The sequence below is a fragment of the Emys orbicularis genome, chromosome 19 (genome assembly GCF_028017835.1).
Source record: "Emys orbicularis isolate rEmyOrb1 chromosome 19, rEmyOrb1.hap1, whole genome shotgun sequence".
Lineage (NCBI taxonomy): Eukaryota > Metazoa > Chordata > Testudines > Emydidae > Emys > Emys orbicularis.
In genome coordinates, this window is record NC_088701.1 from 23,051,838 (window position 1) to 23,066,911 (window position 15,074).

The 15,074-nt window shown below is 58.2% G+C and overlaps 1 protein-coding gene across 4 annotated transcripts; it reads right to left on the bottom strand.

Moving 5' to 3' along the window:
- Positions 1 to 3,741: 3,741 nt before the first annotated feature.
- Positions 3,742 to 10,267, bottom strand: CDK2 (cyclin dependent kinase 2). Of its 4 annotated transcripts, XM_065419787.1 has the most exons (7): positions 10,152 to 10,267; positions 7,171 to 7,248; positions 6,723 to 6,843; positions 6,463 to 6,633; positions 5,786 to 5,887; positions 4,551 to 4,754; positions 3,742 to 3,922 (listed from the first exon to the last, which is right to left on the bottom strand). In XM_065419787.1, the coding sequence occupies exons 1-7, from the start codon at positions 10,265 to 10,267 to the stop codon at positions 3,818 to 3,820; spliced, it is 897 nt and encodes a 298-aa protein (XP_065275859.1). In that variant the 3' UTR covers positions 3,742 to 3,817. The 4 variants fall into 4 exon arrangements, with proteins under 4 accessions (XP_065275859.1, XP_065275861.1, XP_065275860.1 ...); XM_065419789.1 differs by lacking the exon at positions 6,463 to 6,633; XM_065419788.1 differs by lacking the exon at positions 5,786 to 5,887.
- Between the last annotated feature and the right edge of the window lie 4,807 nt (positions 10,268 to 15,074).

Consider the following 15,074-nt stretch of genomic DNA (forward strand, 5'->3'; position numbering starts at 1 on the left):
GGCACGTTGCCCCTGTGGGGCGCCGGGCCCTGTAGAGACACCAGGCGAAGGGGTCGTTCCTGTGACCCAGGAAAGGGCCTGAGCCTGTCGTGCCAGGCCTCTGCTTATTGCTATTACCAGGGCTGCAGGCCCGGGGTCAGCACCCCATTGCGCCAGGCGCTGCGTAAACACCAAAAAGCTGGCCCCTGCCTCCAAGAGCTCACAACCCTTCAGCAAAAATGGCAGCTGCTAGGCCAGAAAGGGTGCGAAAGGAGGGAGGGCCGTGGGTGGGGACCAAGGGGTGGGTTGGGAGCCCGGGGCTGGCGTAGCGGGGGGGGGCTGCCCGTTGCAACATTGCCAGAGCTAATGGGAGCTTCGTCCAACAGCTGTACACCTACGTAAGGCAGAGTTGTTAGCCTATTGTCCTCAGCACTAAAATCGCTCCGCTTTTTAAACCACTGACAAGGCCCCAGGGAAGAACTTGCACTTTCCCAGATAAACTTAATGGACCCTCGTCCAGCTGTGCACATCACTGGTACTGTTCTGCTTATGGTCTGTCAGCTGCTGGCTCTCATCTTGCATTGTAAGCGCTTTGGAGAGGGGCTGTTTGCAGCACCTTGCACAATGGGGGCCTGGCCCATGACTAGGCGCTCTTAAGCCCAGAGCCTGACAGGTAGTGGAGTGGCCAATTGCCATTGAAATCGGTGCCTAACGCCCGACCTTTAAAGACCTTTGTGGATGTGGGCCTGGGTGACTTGCCCAAGGTCTGTAGCAGAGCTGGGAACAGAACCTGTTTCTAAGTGACCTACCCACTGGACAGGACTTCCCCTCTCACCTCATAGAAAATATTTTCTTCTGTAACTATCCCCTTTGAAGAAAATCACATTCACGACAAGTTAAAACTAAGAATATTTTTAATGATTTATAAACCAATCCCATATTATTATTAACATTTGATAAGAAACAACAGCCTACAAAGAATTACAAAAATCAAGGACGACAAATATATTCGAGGGTTTGTTTTTTAAAAATATTCACTTACAAAAACTCCACAGTGCTTGTCTAACAAACTTTATACAAATCCAGAGCTCTGCTTTAAAACTAACACAGTCTTATAAATATTCCCCTATTTGTTCCAGTCCAAAAAAATATATTCATGCTCCCAAATATTGTGTCATTATAGCTATTAACCACCATCTCCATCTCTCCTTCCCTCTGTTTTCATCATGAGTTGGCAGGAGCATTGTTTTGGGGGAATTCTCTTCCGCCTTCTGTAGCCATCGGCTCAGAGACTCAATTTCCCCTCCCTCCTCAAACTGGTTCCCATCAGGCACTTTACGTTGCTGTCCTAACCCTACATTTTTCTTTAGGCAACTGAGTTGAGAAAAAAAGCTAGTCCGCTGTGGAAGGAAATGAGCCACAACCTTTCTGCTCTAAAGAAACTCAAGATACAAGAGCTCAAAATAGCTGTGATAGGAACAGAACCATTCTGACTTTTAACCCTCTCCTGGAAAAGGCCCATGTGGCTTATGAGCTAAATCCACAGCTTCCCTTAATGCTCATTCCTCTCCTGGAATATTAATTTGTACCTCTAAAATACTTTTATAAACAACCCTTAAATATAAAATGCTTTACTATAAAATAGGCTAAGTCTGTTTTTAAATAGTCTATTCATCTATTGTCAACTGATCAATTTTGGTTTAGATGTGGATTTCCCCCTCCCCCCATCTCCTCTTTAAGCAGACCCCAAGAGTTTGGCGGTGGGCGGGTGACAGCAGCTCGCCATCCGCACCATGGGACGTTCCAGGCTTTTACAAATGGGGCTGTTTGTAGGGAAACATTACCAGCTCATCTGAAACCGATCCCGTTACTCTGGTGGACAGGGGCCCCTAGCAATAGCTGCTACCTCAGGGATCTCGATCGGAGCCTTACTGTCCATTCAAACACCCCATCTGCACTGCACTGCACTTCAAGGAAGCAGCTGCTGAATATTTGGCTGCCACCGAGGGCTGGGTGACGGGGGATACTTTCGAACACCCTTCCCCACCCTGCAGGACAATCTAAGTGGAAGACTGCTCTAACCCAGACTCAGAGCACCCCCCAGCCCCTTGAGCTGCCCCTGCTTCCCTAGGTTTGGGCCGTTCTTTGTGGATTTAAAATCAGATTCGTTGCTGGGTGGCCAAATCGGACCTGCCAGGGAAACGCAGACACCAGAGTGGCTGGGGAAGCCCACAGGAAAGGAGGCGAATTAAAATCTCAGGTTGGGTGCATGTGCCCATTTCACAGGCCAGAGCCTCAGCTCGCGTAAATACGCATCGCTCTGCTGAAGGCAGCGGTGTTTCACCGTCCGCACCAGCTGGGGATCTGGCCCCAGGTGCCGGAGCCAGCCTTTCCACGGGCATGGAAAGATCTGAGCCAAAGGAAAGTGACAAGGAGTCCCACCCCTCCGGGAGCCAGCCCTCCAGAGCGTGTGGGGAGCAGCCCGGCTGGTGGCTGGCACCAGCTCTAGAGAGGTGTACATCAGATTCTGGGGTCAGATCCGTAGCTGGCATAAGCTGCCATTGCACCATTGACAAATCAGTGGAACCACACTGATCGACGCCCACCGAGGATCTGTCCCCTTGCAGCGAGCGTGGCCATAGGCAGTGCCACAGAATGAGCGGCCAATGACGCGGCGGGTGGAGAATCTGTCGGAGGAGACTGCAGCACCGTCAGGTTGGGGGCTCCTTTCGGGGACAAAGACCTTTGCGGTCAAAGCCCTTCCGGGAGCAGAGAATCGGGGGGCGTCTTGCGGGGAGGCCACGAGAAGAGCCAGCTGCAACAATCAGTTTCAGCTGCTGGGTTCCTGGTCCACCACCCGGCGCAGGGTGAAGCCTTTAGAGCAAACCCCCTCCTGTGGGTGCAGATTCTCCCCGGAGCGGATGAGGAACCTGCTTCCCTGCAGAAGCTCCATGCATCAGGTCACACCTGGTGAGATGTTCCCATGGGGAGGAGGATGCCAGCGTAGGAAGTGCGAGGGTCTTGGGCCCCGTCGGTCAAAACGCTTCTGCCCATGGGACATGAAGGGGGGGATGCTAAGTGAGCAGAGTTCCTGCTTAGGGTCAGATCCTGCCAGGGGAGGAGGGGAGCTGAGCAGGCCCAACACGCTGCAGGATCAGCCCTTACAACGCATGTTTCCTGAGCGGCTGGGGACGTGTGGGCCCCCCCGACCCAAAGAGCCGCTGGGGATTCCGGCAGCCAATCCGCAGGGTCCAATTTGCAGCAGGAACAGGAGTCGCCAGGCGCGCCGGCTGCAGCTCGAGTCCCTGGTGCAGTAGACTCCAGGGGGCTGGACAGGGAGCAGGCAGCGGGTGGGCGTGTGAGTTCACCGGGGCCAGCTGAGCGTATCTAGTTGGTAGGAGGGGATGGTTCCCCAGCCAGACCCTCCCTGCCTTCCACCCATGGAGGGGGGGTTCACCCTGTGTTGGAGCAGGAATTCGGGGGGGGCTCCGCTGAAGAGGCTCAGAGGGGGGCATGCTGAGGGAGGTGAAAGAAGGGGCTCAACCAGGGCAGCTGGGGGGGACGCTCCTAGCTGCAGCGAGCAAGGTCCCATTGCTGGTGCTGGAATCCAAGCCCTCCAGGGAGGGTCAAAGCTGCAGACTAGGAGCTCCAGGCAGGGCAACGGGGGTCCCACCCCCTCCGTTGAGCATCCCCACGGCCGGGAGGCTAAGTGCAAGTCCGCAGGGTCCCCAGGGCAGGCCCAGCCCAGGAGACGGATCCAGATACAGGCATAGGCCAGACAGAGCCAGCGTGGGGGCAGCAGAGTCCTGGCTGGGCCGGCCCCCTCCCCGAAGCCACTTCACAAGCGCAGGTGAGGGACGGCCTTGGTGACGTCCCGGAAGAAGGGATGGTTCAGCGCTGACTTGGCCGAAATCCGCTTGTTGGGGTCGTAGTGCAGCATTTGCTGGGTAGGAGAGGGGGGGGTGGTTATTGTGGGTGGGGGACGGGACAGGCGGGAACCCTGCCATTCCCATGGCAACTGTCATCCTGAAGCACCAAGGTGGGTGGGTCACACCCAAGGCTGTAGTGCAGCTGCCTCTGGGGTGGAACGTGGTAGTTGTTCCAACGCCACCGCTAAGGACAGGGAATGAGACGGAATCTCAAACCCTTGGAACATCTCCAGGGGGAATTTAGAGACAATGCGATGGACTCTGGTCTGGACACCGGGGCTAACACCTCTCGCAGCAGGAGGGCAGAGGGTCGGGCAGGCAGGACTCCTGGTTCTCGTTCCAGCCGCTACCGCATGGGGATCGGGGTCTAGTCCTGGTTCTGCCACTGATTGCGTGGCCTGGACAAGTCACTTCCCCCCCGTGTCTCAGGCTGCCCAGCGGGGTGGGGGAAGAGGGGGAGGCTCTTGCTGTCCATGCAGCACCAGTGGAGGGCTAAGGAGCTCAGCTACGGCTGGAGGGCAAGTGGCTTCCAGTCCCCAGCTCCAGCCCTGCACTCTCCCAAGAAACCTTGTTCCTCTCCCCCTGCCTGCCCCCAAGCTAACTAGGTATGGGGTCAATCCTGGAGCCCCCCCAGCTACTCACAGCCAAGAGCTTCCTCCCTTCCTCGTCCAGGGGGGGCACCACCTTGCTGAAGTCCTGTCTGGCCCATTTGGGGAAGCTGGGCTTGTAATCAGGCATGGAAGTGACCCCCGGCCACACGGCCTCGTCCGGGGTGCCCAGCGTCCGGAAGATGCGGAAGAGCTGGTCAATTTCCGAGTCTCCGGGAAACAGGGCTCGCCTGGTGATCTGGACAGCAGGAGAGGGGTCAAGCGAGGTCCCAGCACAGCCCCACCTCCCAATGGCTCAAAGCAATGGGGGGTGGGGGGCTTTCCCACCCTCCTCTCCCCCAAAGGAGGGAGCTGAGGGCCAGGGATGCTCTGGCCACACACCAGTTACCGGCTCAGCACAGAGGGAAGGATCATTTCCTGATCCCCTCTGGCCTTAAACCCTACGAATCGTCCCCTCGCTCGACAGCCTCGTGACTGACCCCCCCACACTGCAGCAAAGCCTCTACCCGGCAGCGGTGGGGGTGACCTGGGAACGAAGGGTTAAGGCCAACTGGCTCCCAGGGGAAACAGCCCGCTCCGTGGTCTGCTCCCCTCTCGCCCACCCCGTGATGCAGACGCCAGCCCATGTGTTCCGCATGACACACCTCTTCGTCCCCCCGCTGCCAGCACAACCCCTTCCCCCGGGGCGGGGGAAATGCCAGGCAGGGCACCCCCCCGAGAACGCAACAGAGCCCTTTTATTTCCTGGTTCCCACTCGGCGGGTCAGCACCCCTCTCCAGGGACGTCACCAAGCGCATCCCGGAGCTGCCCCCGGGCAGAGGAAGCGAGGCTGAGGCTGCCCATCTGACACCATCAGCAGCTCTGGTAGCGCGTGTGGGGTGGGGGGGCCTTGATCTGCCCCATCGCACGCTTAACGCTGCCTCTCACGCCTGGGGGGGAACTAACAAGGGAGACTCCTCTGTGGAGCACCAGGCCAGGCAGCGAGACCCGCTGCGCCTGCTGGTGGCTGGGCCCAAGAGGCAGGATGGAGTAACTAACTCATACTCCTTCCCCCAGCATGGGACAGGACGAGGTGGGAACAGAGAGGAGCAGGGTAAAGCCCCCCACACCCCGATCTCACAGACACACATGACATTCTGTAGGGGCAGGATCAGGCCCCCAGCACGGGGGTTGCGCTTGTTTCACTCCCCCCACTGCACGGGGCACACGGGGTCCCTCCCTGACTGCGGGACGAGAAAAACCACGTGCCAGGGCGCGGGGGGCACGTACCATCTCGGCAAAGATGCAGCCCAGGCTCCAGATATCCACGGCCGTCGAGTAGTACTTGCAGCCGAGCAGGATTTCAGGGGCGCGGTACCAGAGAGTCACCACCTGGCGAAGTGGGGGGAAATCCTTGTTAATCACGACAGGGACATCTCTCACCCTTTTCGCTCCAAGGACCCCAAAGGGCTTTACACACCATAGGCCCCCGGGAAACTTCGTAATCTCCATTTTGCAGATGGAGAAACCGAGGCACGGAAAGGGAAACTCACCCAAGGCGAGACAGCGAATTTTGGGGGGAGCTGAGAATAGAACCCAGGAGTCCGGGCTCCCGGCCTTGTGGGGGTAACCGTTAGACACTCCTCTCCCTAGTAGGACTCTGGCCCAGGAACGGAGCGGCAGGGTGGTGTGAGGCCATGGGTCTGGGAGCCTGGAGTAGGCGCAGGGGATGCAGCCGGATCTCTCCCACCCCCTAGGGGCTGGTGGTGGCATGACAGCCTTGGAGGAGTCCGCAGGAGGCGGGATCAGCTGGAGCCGGGGGTCCTGGTGCAGGGAGGACAGGGATGTTCAGCCCATCAGGGGGCACCTACCCGGGTGAGGTGGCCCCATCTCACTGCCTAGCCCCTGGATCCCAGCTCCCAGCAGGAGCCAGACAGCTGGAGGAGGGGGGAGCCCCCCGGACGCACCTCATGGGTGTAGGTTCGCACCGGCACGCCGAACGCCCGCGCCAGCCCGAAGTCCGCCAGCTTGATGGCTCCCTCGGCATTGATGAGCAGGTTCTGGGGCTTGAGGTCGCGGTGCAGCACCCGGTGGGAGTGGCAGAAAGCCAGGCCCTGCAGCAGCTGGAACAGGTAACTCTGCAGCGGGGGGCAGACAGGGCTGGGGTCAGAGGGGAGGAGAGGACGCTGGGGAAGGGGCGGAGCAGCACGCCAGCCGGGCCGGTTACCTTGATGAGGGGCAGAGGGATGCCGCTGATGGAGGACGAGTCCATGAACTTCTTCAGGTCCTGGTGCAGGAACTCGAAGACCAGGTAGAGCTTGTTCTCCGTGTGGATCACGTCCAGCAGCCTGCGGGCGCAGGGAGAGGAACGAGGAGACGTCACAGCTCCCGCCCTGGAGAGGCCCTGGGAGGAGGGGCGGGGGCGTTCACTCGCCGTGTCCCATGCCCGTCCTGGCCTCTGCTGAGGCTGCCAGCAGGCAGCACCCGGCGTGACGAGCTTGTGGGGCACACGTCCTGCTGGGGAGCCGGGCCCAGACCAACCACGATGGGGGCCACAGCTCTGGGTCCCCACCGGCCCGGGGGAAGAGGGGTTCTGGATCCCAGTAGCTCAGCGACCGCATGGTGCCACCCTACAGGGACCTCGTTAACTCACTTCGCCACCCACCCCCACTTACTTGACGATGTTGGAGTGATTCAGCTCCTTGAGCAGGGAGATCTCCCGGATGGCCGTGCTGGGGACGCCCTCCGTCTCTCTGCGGGGGGGAGGGAAGCCATGGGGAGCCTGGAGACACGCAGAAGGTCTGGGGCTCCAATCAACCCCAGCCCCACTTGAGTGACATCCGTGACACCAAAGCACTTATGCCAGGCGGCCTAAGAACTACAGCCCAGCACACACAGGCCCCAGCCTAGTGCAGCACCAATAAGCCAAAAACCCTTTGCACGGATGCAACCCCATGGAAATGCAGCCACCTCTGGGGTGGAAGCAACAGCGAGGAGAGGGGGCAGCTTAGGACACGGGGACAAAACTGCCCGCCCTAGGGATTGTTCATATCTGGGCAGAGCTGACGGGGCCCCTGAACGCATCGACCCCGCAGGCCTGGACCAGCTCTCTGGGTCGGAACCAGGGGTCCAGGGCTATTCAGTGCCCTGCGCACTGGTGCATCCCCTCCCGGCAGGGCCGGCTCCAGGGTTTCGGCCGCCCCAAGCAGCCAAAAAAAAAAAAAAAAAAAAAGCCATGATCGCGATCTGCAGCGGCAATTCGGCGGGAGGTCCTTCGCTCCGAGCGGGAGTGAGGGATCATCCGCCGAAGAGCTGGACGTGCCGCCCCCCTCCGGAGTGGCCGCCCCAAGCACCTGCTTGCCAGGCTGGTGCTTGGAGCCGGCCCTGCCTCCCGGGGTAACTAACGGCCTCTTTCCTGGGCGCCAAGACCCAGAGCACCAGCTGCCGGACACGGGCAGCTCTAGGCACTCTGGGGCAGGGCCAGACCGGGGACATTTCCCCCCAGAAACTCATGACCAGCGAGTGGCACCCACCTGCCCAGCACAGGCAGGCAGGAGCGACCAGGGGCTGGGAACACTCTCCACAGCCCATTCAGACCAGAGGGGGTTTTGTGACTCACAGGCTCCATAGGGCCATTGAGATCACCTGGCCTGGCCCGCGTCACGCAGGCCCGGCACCTCCCAGCTGAGCTAGAGCAGAGCTTGGAGAAAAACGTCCAACCTCGGTTTAAAAATGGCCAGTGATGGAGAATCCGCTACGGCCCAGTGGTTAGTGACCCTCGTCCTTACAGATTTGCGCCTTATCTCCAGTCAGAAATTGTCTCACTTCAACTTCCTGCCACTGGACCTGTTAGACCAGGGGTCTCAAACTCCACCAGTGCCAGTCCTCAGATCCTCCCAGCGGGCCAATAATGTCACTCATGCTGCCCAGAACCCGCCCCCCACCTGCCTAAGGCTCTGGGAGGGAGTTTGGGTGGGGGAGGAGATTGGGGTGCAGGCTCTGGAAGGGCGTTTGGGTGCAGAAGGGGTGAGAGGTTGGGTTCTGGGAGGGAGTTTGGGTGCAGGCTCTGGGCTGGGGCAGGGGTGCAGGAGAAGGGGGTGGGGTTGCAGGCTCTGGGAGGAAGTTTTGGGGTGGGGGTACAGGCTCTGTGAGGGGGGTAGGGGGTGTGGTGCTTACCTAGGGCTCCAAGGCGGGGCGGGGGACCCCCAGGCACCACCCCTGGAGCTTCCCATTGGCCGCAGGAGCGCTCGGGGCGGGGACAGCGCGCGGAGGCACAGCCCTGCCCCGCGTCCGCAGGGAGGGGCCGGCAGCCACGCAGACAGGGAGCGCCCGGGGCCGGCAGGTGGGGCCAAGGGAGAGACCTGGCCCCAAAACTGCTGGAGCCCCGTGGGCCACTGGGGAGGTTCGCGGACCGCAGATGGGCCGCGAGTGTGAGACCCCCGTGTTAGACCTTTGTCTGCGAGACTGATGAGCCCATTAGCACTGGCCTCAAGTCACCCCTTCCTCCTCTTTCAGCTCAGCGAAATAGACTGAGCTCCCGGAGCCTGTCACTACAAATCCTTCCATCAGTCTCCTGGCTCTTCTCTGAGCCTCTCCAGCGGATCCACATCCCCCTTGGATTGCGGCACCAGAACCGGGCACAGACGCCGGAGCAGCCTTAATTCAACCTCCGGCCCCCGACTCGACGTGTGGGCAGCTGTCCACTGGCCCCGAGACCCACCATGTGGTACCGACTTTACCTGCCCCCGCATTAAGAGCGACAGTGACTGAGACAGGACCCCCAAAGCCGGCCCGGGTGCCATGACCCACCCGGGCGGCTGAGAGGCAAAACCAGCTGGGATATTCATTCACTGCACCTGGGAAGAGAATTTCTTCGAGGACCTGCTGACGGCAGCCAGACAATTTAAGAATGGCTGTTTCAGCGAAGTCCAGGCAAGGCCTAAAGCTGGAGCGAGTGACTGACTGGTCTCCGCTCCGTAGGATGACCTCTGTCAGGGTGTTAAGGAAACGTATGGGGCAGCAGACACCCCCACCAGAAATGGGGCTGCAGGAAAGGCTGAGGGGTGTCATTCCCCCCGCCAGCACCAGGCATCCAAAGGGCTGACTGGCCCCAGCCCTACTGAGCTTGGTGGAGCGCTGCTGATTGACCCCAGCGGGAGCTGGGAAGTGCCCAGAAACATCCAGCGCCCCCCTGGAGAGAGGGACCCGGGTGCCCCCTCCCAGCACCCCAAACCCAAGGGTTATCCTGGCTTCTAGCAGCGCCCTGCCCACCCCCGGCCACCAGCTCGACAGTCTGGCTCTGCCCACCTCGGATGCACCTCGCCAAGTGAATTCATGCCAAGGCCCCGGTGACAGCCGGCCCAGCCGCTCCCCGGGCACCCAGCCCCAGAGGCAGGGAACTGGCCCCCCGGATGCCAGCCCCGCCCCAGACCCCTTCTCTGCCACATCTGCACCCCCAAGGTGCCACACGCTTCGCCCCCGGGGGGGCTCCTGCAGGAGGCCCCCAGCCCTCGAGGCGAGGAGTGTGCCCGGCCCAGGGAGGGGCCAGCTCCTTGTGCCCCACTCCCCTGCTCCCCCCCAACCTCGGGCTACGGGAGGGGCCCCGCGGCCGGAGACGGGGGGTTCCCTGGGACTCCCCCGGGGGGCGGGAACTCACGTATCCAGGCGGATTTTCTTCAGCGCCACCACCTCGCCGGTGACTTTGTTCCTGGCCTTGTACACAACCCCGTAGGTGCCCTCGCCGATCTTCTCCACCTTCTGGAAGTTCTCCATGGGGCGCGGGCAGGCGGCGGCCGGGGCCGGGGCGGGGCGGGAGGGGCTGGTCCCGGAGCCGGCCCGCCCCGGGGAGGGGGCCAGGGATCGGGCCCGGGATCGCGGCCCCTGGGGGCGGGGCGGCGGCGGCCCGGACAGAACGTTCCGCGGCCCCCGGCGGTTACAAACCCACCCAACTGGCAACAATGTAGCGCCGCCCCCCGCCCGGCCGCTTCCCGCGTTCCACTCGCCCCGCCCACCCCGCCGCGCCATTGGCTGGCGCCTGGAGGGGACGCTGGGAGCGACGCGGGAGTCTCCTTAAAGGGGCAGGCGCCGAGAAAGCAGCGGCCCTCCCGTAGGGTTACGGGGTGGGCCAGACCCAGAGCTGCGCTTAAATCCTAGGTGACCCCCCGGCTGGGTGTCAGCGGGGGGAGCCCCAGGTGACCCCACGCCAGTCCAGTGGCTGCTCCCCAGCTGTGTTTATTATTGGGGGGATTCCCCCCCTAGGATTCCTTGAGCCCCCTCCCGAGTTGGAGCAGGCCAGGCCCCCCCTCCCTAAGGAGACTCCCCTCCCTCCAGGTGCTCCCCCTATCCCCAGGGAGCTGCTCCCCTCCCTTCCCCCCACCCCGCATGCGGGATCCCCCAGCCCTGCCTGGGCTCTGCCTGGCAGAATATGAAGGGGGATTCCCAGGGTTAGGATTATGATCGATCGGTGGTAAGTGCCCCCGTTTGTCCGGCGCCTCGGAAGCCCTGAGGCCCTCGCTCAGAACCAGCTTTCAGCTTCCGTTCCAAAAACTAAACCACTAAGGCCCAGCTCCTGCAAAGTGCTGAGGCACCAAACTTCCTTTGAGGGTCTGGGCCTTAGGCCCTCTCCGCACGGGGGATTTCAGACCTAGCAGCCGAAAGCAGCCAGCCAAACGCGCGCCCCCCTCGCCCCCAGGGGATTCGTGCGCCGCGAGCTGTGCCCAGCCCTGGCCATTCTGAGCAGGGGCACCACAACTAATCTGTGCGGCTGATCAATGAGAAGGTCCAACCGGTGACTTGAGCATGGCCTGGAAGCACCTGCTCAGGGCTCTTTAATCCGGCAGACAAAAGAACTGGCAGTGGAAGGCGGCGGAGTTCCTGCTGAACCGGTTTGGTTCTGCGCCTGGCCATTTCGGGTGACGAGCTCCCGTGCGGCTTGGCTGGGAGACAGGGCGGCCATGCGCTTTGCTCGCTGCCCATCAGGCCTCAGCTCGTGAACGGGGACCCAGGGGGCTGTTGCGGTGCAGGTTTATTGTGTGGATTGGCGCCTTCCTTTCCGCTCTCTCTCATTTCCCGGAGCCTGGGGGTCTCTTTCCCGAAGGGATCCGGCTCCAGCCATTCTGTGTGTGTCTCGGATAGCGTCGGCTGGTCTGGTCTGAAAGCCAGGTACATACAGACTCTGACATCTCCCGGGGACGTGCTTGGGGGCAGTCTTCCACCGGCGGGGGACAAAGGCTCCACAGTGCTCGTGTGTCAGAGTCATGTCACAGATGGCCATGGGGAACGATTTCATTGCTGGCCAAAGCCTGTAGGATCTGTACCGTCGACTGTCAGCGACGTCTCATTTTGGAGCCACAAATCGGTAGCAGATGGGACAGGACCGATACTCTGGGTGCCGTGGGCCAGTCCCTTCCTTGCTGTGCGCCTCATTTTCGCCATTACATTCGTGCAGATAAACACTCACTCTGCTTTGGGCTTCCCTGAGGCTCGTCTCTGAAGATCTCAAAATACTTTCCCAATATTCATGACTTGAGCTTCACAAGCTTCCTAAGAGGTAGATGTAAGCTCTCCAGGGACAGGCTGGTTTTTCTGCAGTGGGTATGTACCACACCTAGCGCAACCGTCCATGACTGCACCCCGGGCACTACTGCAAGGCACATCATAAATAGACCCATTTTAAGGTGGAAAGACTGAGGCGCAGAAGAGAAGCGATTTGCCTCGTGTCACACAGTGGTAAAACTGGGCTTAGACTGACAGGCCATCTGCTCTAACCATGAAACCTCGCTCTCAGAGGTGGGAATAGAACCTAGGAGTCCTGATGCACAAGCCTGTGCTCTAACCACTAGACCCTACTCCACCCACAAGCCGGCTGCTGTTTAGAATAAACAAAATCCATTCTCTTTGAATCTGGCCAAACCAGATCTCTGCTACATGAATAAGTGACCAATGAGCTAATGGAATGTGACCTGAGTTCTTCCAAATATTAAACATTATGTCGTTCTGCGAAGGGGGCTGTGACATTCCCCACGGTACAATCTGACTGATGGACAGCTGTGTCCCCTCAACTTTTGAATCTGGAGTGCTTTTACACTGCTTTGCTGTGAGAACAACCACTCCTGGTCCATTCACACAGCCTCTAGCGTGGAGAATCACTCCCAGCTGAATAGATGAGTGCTTCTAGTCAGCTACTCCTGGATTATATTACAGAGTGACACCAGCAAACTGCCAGTCCCAGACTTGTCCCCAGAAATGTGCGTCTTGTACTGCCCAGGTCTCTCCTTCCACGCAGCACAAACACAGACAGTCCATCATAACATGAAAAGAAAATGCTACACACACACCCTGTTATCTTAAATGGAGGTTCCCATACACTTCAGTCCAAACACACTGACTTAGATAAACAATATAACACGTTTATTAACTACAGAAAGGTAGATTTTAAGTGATTACAAGGAACGAGGCATAAAAGTCAGTATTGGTTACAAAGAAATAAAAGGTAAAATGCAAACTAATACCTAACGTAACGAGCGACGTGAACTTAAAGCAAATGGATTTCTCTCACCAGATGCTCACAGCCAGGACCCCTCCCCAGGTCACTGATGCTTCCTTTGTCTTTCAAATGTCGTTGAAGCCATGAATAGAGATATGGGGAGAGAGGTGATTTGGGGCCTCTGTTCCTCATTTTTATATCTTTTCCTCCTCTTTGAGAATCATCTCCAACTGGGGTTCAGGTGACAGCAAGTCTGGTCTTTTGCCAAGATGTAAATTTCTTGCTCACATCCTTCTTCCTGCCAAAGAACGACTGCTTAATCAGGTGATAGTCCAGTTGATTTTGTTGACACCTGGCTGAGGCATCAATTTGCCTTTTTGTCTCTGAGGAACTTGTTTGGGCTGCTTCCCCAGTTTTGAAATATGCTTTAGTAAAATTATACACTAGAAGCTTATAACTTCACATACAATGTTGCCACACCAATTTTACTAGGACAATAATGATCAGCGAATTATGAGTTTTCAAATGCTACCCCATAAGGCATACTTTGTACAAAATTTATCACAGTCTTGTAAAAGTGGTGAATGTAGGAACACAGTCTGTCACAGAGAAACCTTGGGCCATGGGTTTATTAAACAGGATTTTGCTGATATGTCTGGTGTTTGGGGGAGGAGTTACACAGTAATTGTTTTCTTAGCAGGATAATATCCTGAACAATAGGCTCAGATCTGCAAAGGTATTTAGGCACCTAACTCCCATTAAAATCAATGGGTGTTCAGCTTCTAAGGACTTCTGACCATCTAGGTCAGACTCAATAACTGCTGTGAATTATCCCTCCCAATCTGTTCCTCTTATTAAAGGGACACAGATGGATTAAAAATGATACATTTAAAAAAATTCCCTCCGCTGTGTTACTAATGCCTTTTGCACAGCACACAGTTAACGTGCGGAACTCACTGCTACAAGGTCTTGCCAAGGCCGAGAGTGTACCAGGGTTCAGAACAGGATTTGACATTTGTACTGATGCCCCTTTTGCTGAGCAGATTTTGGGGCCTTCCGGGTCAGTTTCCTGTCTGGAGCAGACATGGATGATGCCGTCAGGTATTTCCGTAGTGTGACTTGTTTGCTTACAACAGGTACAAAGTTCCTGTTCCCTTGAATGGAGATTGGCGCAGACCACAGCTTCCTGCACAGACAACCTTCCTTAGAGGTGTTTAAGGCCCGGCTTGACGAAGCACCGGCTGGGATGATTTAGTTGGGGTTGGTCCTGCTTTGAGCAGGGGGTTGGACTAGATAACTCCTGAGGTCCCTTCCCACCCTGATCGTCTATGATTCTATTAGACACCTGGGCTACAGCACCGCTGCCCAGTCCCCCAGATGCAGCTCTCTCCTGTGCCTCACTTCAGGGACCCACTGAAAATCCCACAGCAGCTTGATTCCACTCCCTAGTCCCAAACTCCTCCTTTGGGGCCGCTAGCCACCCCCAGCTCCCTGCTGCTGCTCTGTGTGGGAGGAAAACAGGCCAGTCAGTTTCACGTTGGTCAGTTTCCGGCTCTCCCCAGGCTGTGATGGTTGGGTGCAAACAGGGCGAGGGGAAGGTTGATTGCAACTGCAGTGTAACAAGTCACAGCAATAGTTCTAGTCGGGGTCAGTTCTGAACCGAGTGTCCACAGATAAAGTTGCACCGGTTTTATTAGACTGGCTTTAAATCACACCTTAAAGCTCTGTCTGTCGGCCAGGTCTAAGTCACTAGTGTTATAGGACCTACCGCTGGAAGGCAAGTGCTTGGCTTCAGTATCCTGTAGCAGTGAGTTCCACCTGCTAATTCGGTGGGTGTGGGTTTTACGTTTCCGTTGGTCAGTTTTCAAGGTGCTGCCTGTCTCCTCGCTCCTGTATCGGGGAGAGGGGGAATAGAAGCAGCTGGCTGCCCCGAGTGAAGTGGAGTCTGCCTTGCTCAGCGTTGGGGTGACTTGTCATGTCACCCCAAGACCCTGTAGTGAAGTTGCATCACGGGTTACTCTTCTCTCCTGTAGTTCTGTGATCATTAGAGACGCTTTCTTCTCAGAGCGGAAACCCGTGTCTGTCCTTCTCCCC